This window comes from Primulina tabacum, chromosome 11 (assembly GCF_025594145.1).
Source record: "Primulina tabacum isolate GXHZ01 chromosome 11, ASM2559414v2, whole genome shotgun sequence".
Classification (NCBI taxonomy): Eukaryota; Viridiplantae; Streptophyta; class Magnoliopsida; order Lamiales; family Gesneriaceae; genus Primulina; species Primulina tabacum.
Genome location: NC_134560.1, coordinates 6,142,890 through 6,155,854, shown reverse-complemented (window position 1 = coordinate 6,155,854; position 12,965 = coordinate 6,142,890). Strand labels below are relative to the sequence as shown.

The 12,965-nt window shown below is 31.8% G+C and overlaps 1 protein-coding gene across 1 annotated transcript; it reads left to right on the top strand.

Moving 5' to 3' along the window:
- Positions 1–7,385: 7,385 nt before the first annotated feature.
- On the top strand, positions 7,386–10,276 carry LOC142517745 (ubiquitin-conjugating enzyme E2 28-like). The gene is made up of 4 exons (XM_075620149.1): positions 7,386–7,633; positions 8,176–8,303; positions 9,432–9,536; positions 9,933–10,276. The coding sequence occupies exons 1-4, from the start codon at positions 7,564–7,566 to the stop codon at positions 10,074–10,076; spliced, it is 447 nt and encodes a 148-aa protein (XP_075476264.1). The 5' UTR covers positions 7,386–7,563; the 3' UTR covers positions 10,077–10,276.
- The last annotated feature ends 2,689 nt before the right edge of the window (positions 10,277–12,965 follow it).

Sequence of the window (12,965 nt, the reverse complement as noted above, 5' to 3'; positions counted from 1 at the left end):
TGACTCATTTCTGTACACAAGGAGAGTTTGCTGTCATTCTTTCGTTTTTTGAGGGTATGGACTGAAACAAATGAACCAAAAACACCCTAACATACTCTAAATCATGCCTATAAGTAGCCTTGAGTGCCTGGAATCGCACACTCTCTGTAACACAACAAAACAGACCAACCCGTAAGCACCATTTCAAAAGCCGTGAGTGGCACATGCAGTTTTCTTGCAAGATTGCTGTAATTTCGAGTTGTTGCTTGAATCATGCATATATATAATGGCTTAAAAATATTTATAGGACTTGATTGAAGAGCAAAGAAACAATATATACATGTCTGGAATTTGTTTTGACAAAAACAAATCAATACGACGAATACGAGCGGCGGAGCGGAGTTGAATTCCTTTCTTGTTTTTTTTTCTGCTGCTGTCATGATTATAAGCTGCTGTGATTCTAATATATTTCGAAGGTAAGGTTATGTAGGAGATGTAGATATTGAAGGTGAAGGTTCAAGGGGTGTTAATGGTGCCATAATATGCATTAAGATGGAGGTTACCCGTCAAGACCTCCAATATCATTGCTATCAATCCCACCTGCATCAACACACCTAGTAAGTCTAAAGACTCAACACGTCTTATCTTTGGTAACAAGTACTACGTAATACAGTTAACATATAACGGTGAAAAATACTTGTACTGAAAATATCATTTTCATGAGGATGCATAAACTTAAACTTAATTATTTTCGTAAACATTTTCATGATGCATAAAAACATTTTCAAAAGACGTAAACATATCACTTAAACATATTCATATTCATGTCCATATTCGTATTCATACTCATGTTCGTGTTCATGTTCGTGTTTGTTGAATTCAGATCGTTGATTGTGACTTTCATATACGTGTTAGGCGATGGATCCATCTACATGTAACCACAGTACTGGGCGGCGGGGGACACCAAGCAACACTCTCACCGGTCAACTGGGCCCTGGACTTACGTATTATCATATCATCATATACATATACATATACATATCCGTATCCAAGGAAATACGATCGTCGGGCTCCCACTGGGGCCATAACCCTCACGATATCTCCAACATATCATCGTGTTAGTTACAATCCCTTCACATCCTTCAACATATTATCATCACTTAAAAAAAATCATGCATATAACATTTTTCATTTTAAACCAAGCATGCAACATGTCTTTTAATGTTATTGTTTCATCATGAAAATCCATAGCCATTTAAAATGAACATTTTAACATTTTAAATCATAAACATATAAAATAATCATTTTACCCTGTAAACATTCATAAACATTAAAAATAATCATATTAGTATATAAAACAGCAAATAGGGCACTGCCATGACGTTTACTAATTTTCCGGTGTAAAAAGACCGTTTTACCCCTGGACGTGACGTTTTACGTTTTTGACGTTTTCTTGATTTTCTTGACTCTAACATGTCCCAAATAATTATTTAAGCTTAAATTAAAATTCCCATAATTTTATGTAGCTTAAAAACGAGACTTTTTAATTAATTCGTATTTGGACGTTTTTGAAGGCGTTTTAATTCCGAAAAATCCCCAAACTTTAATATAAAATTCCTAAATTCTAAGTTTAGTCTTTTTATATCATTTTAGTCCCCATGAACCACAAATCGACCCCCGTGAGCCGTTGTTCAAGTTTTAAAGCTTAGGAAACCCTAATATGACACATAAACTTCGACCCCGAGCCATCTCTTGATTCTATCGAGTCACCCCCAAGCCATGTTGGTCCAAACCCTGACCAACACCCTAGAGTACCCTACTGGACCTAAGGAACACACAGAAACCATACCTAACACCAAAATCGAACCACCTCAGCAAGTATTTAAAGTGGCCGAGAATTGCTTAAGGACAAGGACTCTTGTTCTAGCTTCTAGGACTCTATCCGTTAGCCCAACCACCGAACCAACCTATCGTGCCCTGACTTGAGACCCTAAGGACTCACTCAAACCCAGCCTTCGAACACAGGCAGAGCCCCACACCCCCTGCGCCACAGCTGAACCCTGCGCACCCTTACTGCACTCTCGGGTAGGAGTCCTTGTCAACAAGGACTCCTCCCAGCCCACTTGGCTCGAGTCATGGCTAGGACTCCTCCTTGACCCCTCACAGACCCTGGCTAAGCCCTGGACAGAAGCCACGACCCAGCCAAGCCCTTGGAACCCAAAACCGAATCCCTCGCTTCCCACGACAGCAGGTTGCTACAGCTTGTGTTTAGACTCGGTTTGTGCATGTTTGTGGCTTATCTTATGACCCTAACCTCATGTAAAACAATGTCTAAACATGTCCTGATCATGGCAGCCCCTTTCACACAAACAACAACACAATTTGGATTAAAATTCATACTTGAAAAGTTCATGATGCATGCAAAAACGAAAATACAGAAAGTAATCCTTGACTTGTAAACTTTTCTTTCATGAAAACAATACTATGATGTGGTGATGGTTTGAAGAAAAGAATAGGCGTGCCTTTGCGTAATTAACGCTCGAATATCCGTTGACGACGAAGAACGGATCAAAACCTTGGCTTGAAGTCCCTTGAACCCTTCGAATTGCTCTTCAAAATTTTGTGTGAAGTGTCGTGTGTGTATGAGAGGGGTGGAGAGAGTTTTTCAGAAAATAGAGGGTGTGGCCGATGGCTTTGTGTAGAATTGTAGGGTTTTAGGAGATTTAAACATATATTATATAGTTAATTAAGTCCTAACAAGGCTTTAGGCCTAATAAGCAAACAATTAGGCCCATTAGTCTTAATTAGGATTTAATTAAAATATTAAAATAATTTTGGTAGAAATAAGTTTGTTAATTAAATAGCCGGGTTGCCAAAAAGTTCGTATTTTTGTTGAAAAACCAACACCGATAAAATTTACGTCCCGGCGTATAAAATCATCTCAAAACCTCTTATTTTCAAAAATAAGAAAAAGCATCACCCTTAATTTAAATAATTAAAAACAATTAACCAATAAAAATATTTTCTATTTTTTTCAGCCTCGGTCTCCGTTCCTCGATCGCAACTCGAATAACCTTTAAAAATACATTTTAATGCAACCATGTATAAAATATAATTAATTCATGCAATTAAAATATTTAATTAAAATACAAAAAATTTAATAAATCGTATGCATGTGGTTCGCGTGGACCTTTAAATTTTCGGGGCGTTACAAATATTGTGTTTGAATTACTACTAATTAGTGAATTAAAATGGAAAATGAATACCTCATGATGTGCAATTAGGAGTGATTTGAATGGGGAGTTAGCAACCTTTGAATTATTTTAATGTTGGACCCAAAATTATTACTAATTTGCATGGTATATTATTATTTAAACCTTGTATTTTAAATTCTTAAGATTTTAAATACTCATTATACATTTTAGTGAATTAACACATTAATTTAGATTAAACTCTTGCATGATTTTGCATGGATTCAACTTTAAGTATTTAAATACTATGTTTAATTTCTTGAATATATATTATACCTAGATTAATTCATCCCCATTTATTTACATATTTTGTTTAAGCTTTAATTAAATATTAACCTAAAGAACTTATTTAATAACTTAGCTCTAATTAATTTAATAAATCCTAAAACATTCTTTTTCTTTAAATTAAATTATTCCTTGACTTAAATTAAATTTAGGAATATTTTCTTATTATTAATCTTATCTCAAATCTCCAAACTCCGGTCCGACCTCGCGTATTTACCCTGAAAAGATAAAACTAAACATCTACTTTTAAAATAAATAAAACACTTCATATATATAAAATATTCATTTTTAATTTAAATAGTAGCAATTATGCATGACTTATACGTAATCTGATTTTTCGGGTTCTACATAAATGGTCCATACAGTGGATGAATTGGCCCACACATATCACCTTGAATACGTTCAAGAAACATATGTGATTCAGTTTGGATTTTAGCTGGTGATGGTTTTATAATAAATTTTCCAAGAGAACATGATTTCATTGAAACTTATTATTTTGAAATATCTTCTCGTCTTTCAGCGGATGACCATGTGTATTTTCTATAATTATTCGCATCATTGTTGAACTAGGATGTCATAATAGATCATATCAATTGATTAATATTGAAAAATTATCAACTACCATATTTGATTCAATTGGACTTATATGTATATAATGCAACCCAGTAGGGAGCATTGGTAATTTTTCAGCTACATATTTCTTTCATGATTTATATGTGAAAAGACACATATATTTCTCATTTCCTTCATTTATTGTCTGAGTATCATACCCATGAGAATATATGTTTAAAACTCATCAAATTTCTTTTCGATTACGGTGAATGCAAAAATCATTTATCAGAAATTTTGTACCATTAGGTAAAAAAAAATGTGATTTATCACAACATTTAATCAAGTCTACAAGACTTGATATTGTATTCACCATTGTTTTTGTTGATTTTAGTTCCAAGAAATATATTTTATCTCGGCGAATAATGTACGTTTTACCACTAGGTATGCAAAATTCCACAGGATTAGTTCCTTGTTTAGCTTTGTTAATAGCAGTTTTCATATTTGAACTTCAAAAAAAATATGCAATGAAAAAAATTATTGACAATACATATGCACCTTATTGAAAAATATAAGGCATATCATTATTATACAATAAAATATTAGCATATGAGCACATGAAAAATAATATTTTTACATTTCAATTCCACCAATATATTGATCATTTTCAGATAAATCATTCAGAAAATCTGCACCATCAAAATGAGTTTAATAACTCAAACGACCACCGTGTTCAGTGAAGTTGGTCTCTTTTTCTTTTCTTTTATTGATTCTTTATAGAGCTTACAAATGTGTGCTCGAGGACTCGACATATACGAGACCAATGTCCTGGAGTGTCGCATCTAAAACAAGAACTTTCAAATCGTTTCGGGTGATTTTCATTAACACTCATATTCTAATTATGTCTTTCCAATGGATGGTTCGTAACGCCCTTTTGAGATGAGTTATAAAAGTAACTATCTCGATTGTTTTCAAAACCACGGGCACGACCACGAACACTTCCACGTCCACGTCCACGACCACGACCTCGACAAAAATCTTGTCTTTGAATTTAATTTTGGTTTCCAGGTTTTCATTTTTACTTACAACATTTACTTCTGAAAATGTTGTTGATCCAGTTGATCGGAATGATAATTTCTCATTAGCAGCTCGTTGTTCTTTTCCGCCACAAGACGACATACGATAAGTTCAGAATATCTCGCAAATCCACACACTCTATATTGTTGTTATAGAGTTATATTTGATGCGTGAAAAAATGGAAAATGTTATTTCAAGAATTTCTGATTCCGTAATCTCATGTCCACAAAATTTTAGTTGCGAGATTATTCGATACATCGTCGAGTTGTAATCACTGAGTTTCTTAAAATCTTGGAATCTTGACGTATTTAATTCATCACGGGCAATCGGATGTATAACTTCTCTTATATGTTCAAATCTTTCTTTTAATCTTTTCCATAAAGCCATGTGATTTTTTTCAATGAGATATTCACATTTTAATCATTCTTCAAGATGTCGTCGCAAAAATATGATAGCTTTTGCTTTTTCTTGTGATGACAAGATATCATTTTTTAAATGATTTCAATTAGAACGAATGACTCAAAATGCATTTTTACATTGATAGTCCATAACATATAATTTTTTCTTGTAATGGCGAGCGCAACAAATTCGAGCTTTGCCAAATTTGATATGGTGGTACTAGAAAATTAACAATGAATTTTATTAGTTAAGTTTTAATCTATTAATATGACAATAAAAAGTGACAGATAAATTATAAGTACAAGCATTCTTAAAAACAAAGAAAAAATGCGAGATGAATATTCTCCGATAAATACAAGACCAGTGAGTATAATAACCAAATAATTAAACAAAATAACCTTGAAAGAATCATCATCTTCTTCATTTTCTAAAATTTTGATGAATAAAATTTTTAGGAAGGAATGGTAAGATTGGAATGATTGATGTGTTTGTAAAATCATATTTATAGGGTAAAAAATAGCCGTATATGACCATCTATAACTGTTACAAAATTTTTTTAAAAATAAATGTATGTATATGTAAATTTTATGGTAATAATATGATGTATATAATGTTAATCATGTTTAAACAATTATGTATATCACATCACAATATTATAATGAGGTGTCAGGACTCCTTTTATATAATAATGTAATATTATACAAATATATACTTATTTATTATATAACACAATATATAAACAGTGAAATAATCTGTAGGATCGAGCGCTTGTCGCTTTTACCAAAAGATATAGCTGGTGGTAATGATCCAACTCAAATCTTTTAAACCGCACAACAACTCAAGCACCACGGTTCGATCGCTCTACCAAGCAAGGACAATTATTGCACCCAACAATCTTCCCTCCCAATGATTGCACTCCTTGCAATAAATGAGAATCGAACCCGTGACCTTGACTCTGATACCAATTGTAGGATCGAGCGCTTGATGTAAGCTATAGCCGGTTGTAATGGTGCAACTCAAATATTTTAAATCGCACAGCAGCTCAAGCATCACTGTTCGATCGCTCTACCAAGTAAGGACAATTATTGCACTTAACATAATCACATCACGTTATTATAATGAGGTGATAGAATCTTTTGACATAATAACATGATATTATTCAAATATATATATACAATAAATAAACAAAAACACAATAAAATTATATAAGCAATTAATAATATATCATATCACGTTATTTCATCGACTCTTTTATATAATAATATGATATTATAAATTAAATATATATACAATAAAAATAAATAAATAATAAAATAAATATTCTTACTTTTGAATATTGTTATTTTTTCTTGTGTTTTGGAGTTTGAAAAAATATAGAGAACCAAACATTCGAGTATCGTGCTGATAACGTGTTAAAAGTAAAAATTTACGTTAAAAAGTAAAAATCTCAAACTCACAAAATATGTTAAACTACACACTTTATAAAATTTTGTCTACTCAATTTTGTTTTTCTTCACAAATTAAGAGACCTATTTATAGAATTTCTTTGAAAATAATCCAAAAATAAATACATCATTACATACATCACAACATACTAAATTTCAATATTTACAACTGTTTTTTCAACACTCGGTTTATTATTTTCAATAATTAATAGTTTATTTAATTTTTGTAATTAAATATATATAAAGTCTACTGGTCCAACTTGAATTAAATTCGTCTAGTTCTATGAAAGGTCGTATGTCTAAAAAAGAGACGATGTGGGTCAGATTCGAGTCCTAATTTTTCTTTATGGAGCGGGTTTGGCCCGAACCCACCCGTCGCAATCCTTAAGGTCGCCTGTTTAGTTTCCAGGGAGGAACCAGACGAAAATTAATTATTTAAATATCAATCAAATTTCTTCCAATCGAATTCCTCGGGACAGTCCACAGCCACAACTCTCTCTCTCCACACACCAATTTCACCATTTTTCCTTTCGAAATACAGATAGCAGATCGGTGGTTTCGAGCGTCGATTTGCTGATATGGCTTCGAAACGGATTTTGAAGGAGCTCAAGGATCTTCAGAAAGATCCACCCACATCATGCAGCGCTGGTACTCTTTCTTATCTTTTTTTTTTTTTTCAATTTTGTGTTTCTTTCTTGGTTTGATGTGATTTGTAGAGCGTTTGGGTGTTGATCTGTGGGTTTGTGCTGTTAAATTTTCCATGAAGAATTTTTGACGCTTCGTGTCGAAGTTTAATTAACAAGGATTAGGTGGAAAATTTGTTTGTCATGTTTGATTAGTTGACTGTTGGTGCATACTAGATAGGTAGATATGCATGCACAATACAAGCATGTGTATTGAGCTTTTGAGTTCGTCACTGCCAGGAATTCCAGTGATAATCTCGAGGTTTTCAAATAGAAGGGAGTCACAGCAGGATGTGTTTCTGAACTTTAAAATTGGAGAATCATTCGAACACTTCATATACTGTTTTTTCTTCTTCATAAAGTAGTGTTGTGAGTTGGCATTTTCACTTGTATGCTTTTACAAACAATTGTTGATAGAGGGAATTGTAGATTTATAGCTGATAGAATATGTAGATTATTTCTGCTGATGGAGGTGTGACGTTCCTTTTGTTATTTTGACATTGGCAGGTCCAGTTGGGGAGGATATGTTTCACTGGCAAGCAACAATAATGGGGCCTCAAGATAGCCCTTATGCAGGAGGAGTGTTTCTAGTCACTATTCATTTCCCCCCTGATTATCCATTCAAACCTCCTAAGGTATGTGAATAGTTAACTGTCTCTAGAATGGTTGGTTAGAGCTTACAAAAGAAGAGTATCTCAAAGGTCATGTTGTCTGGATTTTATGGCTCTTTCTAGCATCACCTGTTGATTTAGTGTGTGTCAAGATTCGGTTGGAGAATAATACAAAACCATTTGTTTTATTGGGAGGAAACGTTGGATCCGTCAGCTGAAGCTTTAGTATCGTTATATCGTATAAGAAAATTACTTTGTGGATGATCGTCATCTTTTTGCATAATATTCCGAGTCTGACTGCCTGTTTAATTCTTCCTACATTTGTTTTTATCTAAGCTTGTATAATTTTTCTGTATAGGTTGTAGCTGAGATTTAATATTTCCAATGATTTTGACCCTCATCAAGATGTTTAGATGTGTTGCCAGAGTTTGTTATGGTTTGGTAGTTTGGTTAGAGGTGAATTATACTAATATTTATATTTATGTGTTGCAGAAAATAGCTATTGGATTCTATTTGTATTGTGAAAAAATAGAACCAGAAAATATTAGTTGTTGTGGAATTGACTGAAATAAAGAAAATATTGGGCGTTACCTTGTGAATAGTGTCATATATAAATGCAACTAATAACAATCCTTGTATATTGAGTTGATGCCATCCGTACAACAGAACAACAGAAGTGAACGCTATCGGAAGGTACTGAGAACTAAGGTGATTAATGGATGCATTAAAATATTTTTGCCAGTTGCATTCCGGATTTCCGGCTGAGAACTAACCATTAATTAGTGGCGCTCTTCTGTCGGACATAGCATAGCCAAGAGAATATTTGCATGATTATTTTTGTTCCTATACTTCAATCATTAAAAAAATTAGATCGGAATCTTCAATGTCCGTGCATTATGACCTTTCTAGATTTTTTCTTGTTTTGCCTCTTGTTTTGCAAGTTAAAACTCTGGTAGACTGTGTTAGCTTTTGTTAGTTGTTAATAAAAAACTTAACGAATTCATTGAAGTATGCTTTTTGTATCAAGTTTGTTTTGAATCCCAGTTTACAATAATTTTCAACTGTCAGTGCAATCAAATACACTACATTGATAATTTTTGTTTGCATTGCTGCTTATAGAAAAGTTCATTGTGTCTGTATTTATTTTTGCAGGTGGCGTTCAGGACAAAAGTTTTTCACCCAAACATAAACAGCAATGGCAGTATTTGCCTTGATATCTTGAAGGAGCAGTGGAGTCCTGCCCTAACCATATCTAAGGTTAATATTCTTTGTCCGGAATCATTTCTCATCAGCTTAACTATAATGACCTTATGGCGGACTGGAATTGCATATGCAATCATCCTAATTTCTACTGCCTTTTTTTTTCAATCTTAATCACAAATGTGCACCATGCCAGTTAAAGCCCAAGTCTGAATAATTGAGCTCAGAGTTGGGACCTCCTTCTTGAACCGAGTTTGGGAAATATTTGTGGCCGACAAAAAACAAAAAGGATCAACAATGAGATAGTGTGCCAACTTAGTATTGTCATATCAAGTTGATTACATTTATCTTTTACTCAAAGGAGAGCACTAATTTGCTCGCAATCTCCTTTTACACAGTAGGGATCTCGAGTTGTGTTTATTTAAGGTAGTGATTTGACTTGACTATATTCAGGTATTGCTCTCCATTTGCTCTCTTTTGACGGATCCAAATCCTGATGATCCACTGGTACCGGAAATCGCTCATATGTACAAGACGGACAGAGCCAAATATGAGCAAACTGCAAGGAGCTGGACCCAGAAATACGCTATGGGTTAGCGCCATCTTCTGTAATGGCATGAACTATGTAGAATTTATATGCATTTTCTCTGTTCTTTGTATTGGACAAATGCACAATCTATTACTCTCTTGGTTGACAAAGGATCTGGTTGATTGTATGTATAACTTTTTCGATAATTACTTTTTTTCTTTTGGTGCGTCTGAGATGTGATTTTCATAATGTATTGGGTGTTGGATTATGGCTGTTGATCTATATTGTATTTTGGGGAGAACTATATGGAGTTGATTGAACATTAATGAACTATTAAAATAGGTTTTAAACGTAAAACGAAATTGCGCATTAAAAATGCATTATGTATGACCATCGTTCAGTTTTATTAAAAGATTCATTCGACTTGAATAAAAATCATATTTGAAAAGTATTTACCATTTTCTTGATCAAACTAGATGTCACAAAGCTATATTTAGTTATTTATTTTTATTTTTTTTGTCTAAAAAAAGTTTGTTTTATTTTCATAAAAAAAACAAAAATTAGATGTTAAAAAGGATAAAAATTTCAGAAATCACGAACTTGAAAGCCCATGAACCGTTGAAATTAATTTTCTGTTTAAAAACTCAGTAATTTAAGTTTGTATAATATATATTTTTTAGGTTTTTAAGTCAAATGAAAAGCGAATTTCACACCATGATGATCTAATTTTATTTTTTTAGGTGAGTGCAATTGAGTTTGACCACCTTTGATTTTTTTTTAAAGTATCTTTGATTCAGTGGAGCACAATGGCGAAGGAAGAGTGGATCAACATTAAATCTCTTTAAAACTTCTATAGATATCTATATTTTTTAATTATACATAAAATATAATTAGTTTCATCCACTAGCTTATATATTCCAATTTGGTAAGTAGGCCACGATAGATCACCAATCATCCAAATTTGTTTGTGTATGTGTGTGTCAATTTAGCTGTGGTGATTGTTGGGTTACTTGTCTTTACTTTTTGAGTGAATGGACCCCATTGGTCCCGGGCCCACTTCAGAAGTAGGCAAAGCTCTAACGAAACACGTAACGAGAAATTAATTAAAAAAACTTTCGGCCCACTATAAATTTAGGCCCAGCTCCAGCAGGTTTGGTTAGGTAAGGTTAGAATTTAGAACGTGTGTGGTCCAATTTTTTCACAGCTCCGTGACACGTTTTCTCCACCCTCACGGGCGTGTATTTCAACTTGGAAATTTAATTATTTTTATTGATTTTTTTTAGAGTTTAAAAGTATAGAGTATTGAGCATATACTTTTATAAATTTTATAAAAGTTCAGAGGTATTCAAATCCGATTTTTCTAGAGTCTTAAAATGTCTAGTAGTATTCAAACATGACTTTTTAAAAATCTATAGTATCCAATATTTGAGTAGATTTCTTGTGAGACAGTCTCACGAATCTTTATCTGTGAGATGAGTCAATCATATCGATATTCACAATAAAAAGTAATACGTTTAGCATAAAAAGTAATATTTTTTCATTGATGACCAAAATAAAAGATTTGTCTCACAAAATACGATCCGTAAAACCGTCTCACACAAGTTTTTGTCCCAATATTTGAATATATTTACAATGATTCTAATATAATTCTTTATCTACAAACCTTAAAACTCTAGATTTGACAGTCTAATTGCCATTATCAAGACAACACACCTTTTTTGTTTTGTATGAGTATAATATAAGAAAGTACACTGGTTTTATTTTTGTTTTGCTGCATTTAATCGAATGGGAATTTACTAAAAAGTCATTATTTAAGAACATTTTCCATAATGTTAATTAAAAGTTGCAAAATTGAAGTATGTAACTCAGAATATTGATTATATTTTTTTAATATTAATTATGAACTTTATATTATAAAAAAATTAGAAAGCCGATCATACAAATGGATTGAAAAGGTCATAAGAAGTTAAGAACCCTTTACCATAAATCAACTTTGTTTGCTTTTATATTGGGAACATTTCATTTTTTTTTACGTAAAATTTCTATAAATTAAGAGTAATGCTAAATGTACAACCAAAATATTGTACAACGATATTTACAACAATTAAATCGTCAGATTTTGTTATTATATCGTGAGATTTTGCATTGAATTTATCATGATATGTTGATAAATGAAATTTTTGTATTGAATCTTCTGTGTTGTAAGAATTGTTGTACAAATTTGGTTGTACATTAAGCATTACTCGTAAATTAAAAATGTTGGGACCATGAAATTTTTATTAATATAGATATGTATATTAATTAATCGATAACTCGATATTTTATTATTTTAAAGAATATTTTTTTATTCAGTAAATATAAATTACATAAAATGTTTAATCAATTTCTGTGTCGTATTCTTTGAATTTATTGTACATATATATTTTTTTTTAAATTAAGTAAACGACGTTTATTGTTTTATTAATTAAATAATATTAATTGTATTTATTAATGAAATAAAAGTTCTGTATAAACAGAAAATAATAGAATTAAATTCATGTAAAAATACAAGAATATAATTATATGTTGCTAAATTTTCTTAATTTTGTTTATAATTTTAGAAAATTATTAATTTATGATATTAACATTACCATAGTTTTATACATAAGTCTTCCGAAAAATTATTATCTCATTAATTTATCGACATTATTAATTTAACATATTGTCTCGAGTAGGGATCAAGACAAAATATTATTAATTTATCTAATATTAATTTATAGATGTTTTTATTGTATGTTTGTCTCTATTTAATAGTTTATATTATCGATTTTCAATTTCAATCATTTAATTTTTTGAGGATAAATTTAGTTCTTTTTTCGATTTAACGCTGATGTGATCCCAATACAATACAGATATGTGTAGCTAGTGTCACATCAGAACTTCTAATGAAAGATGACTAAAATAATCAAAAACTGAAA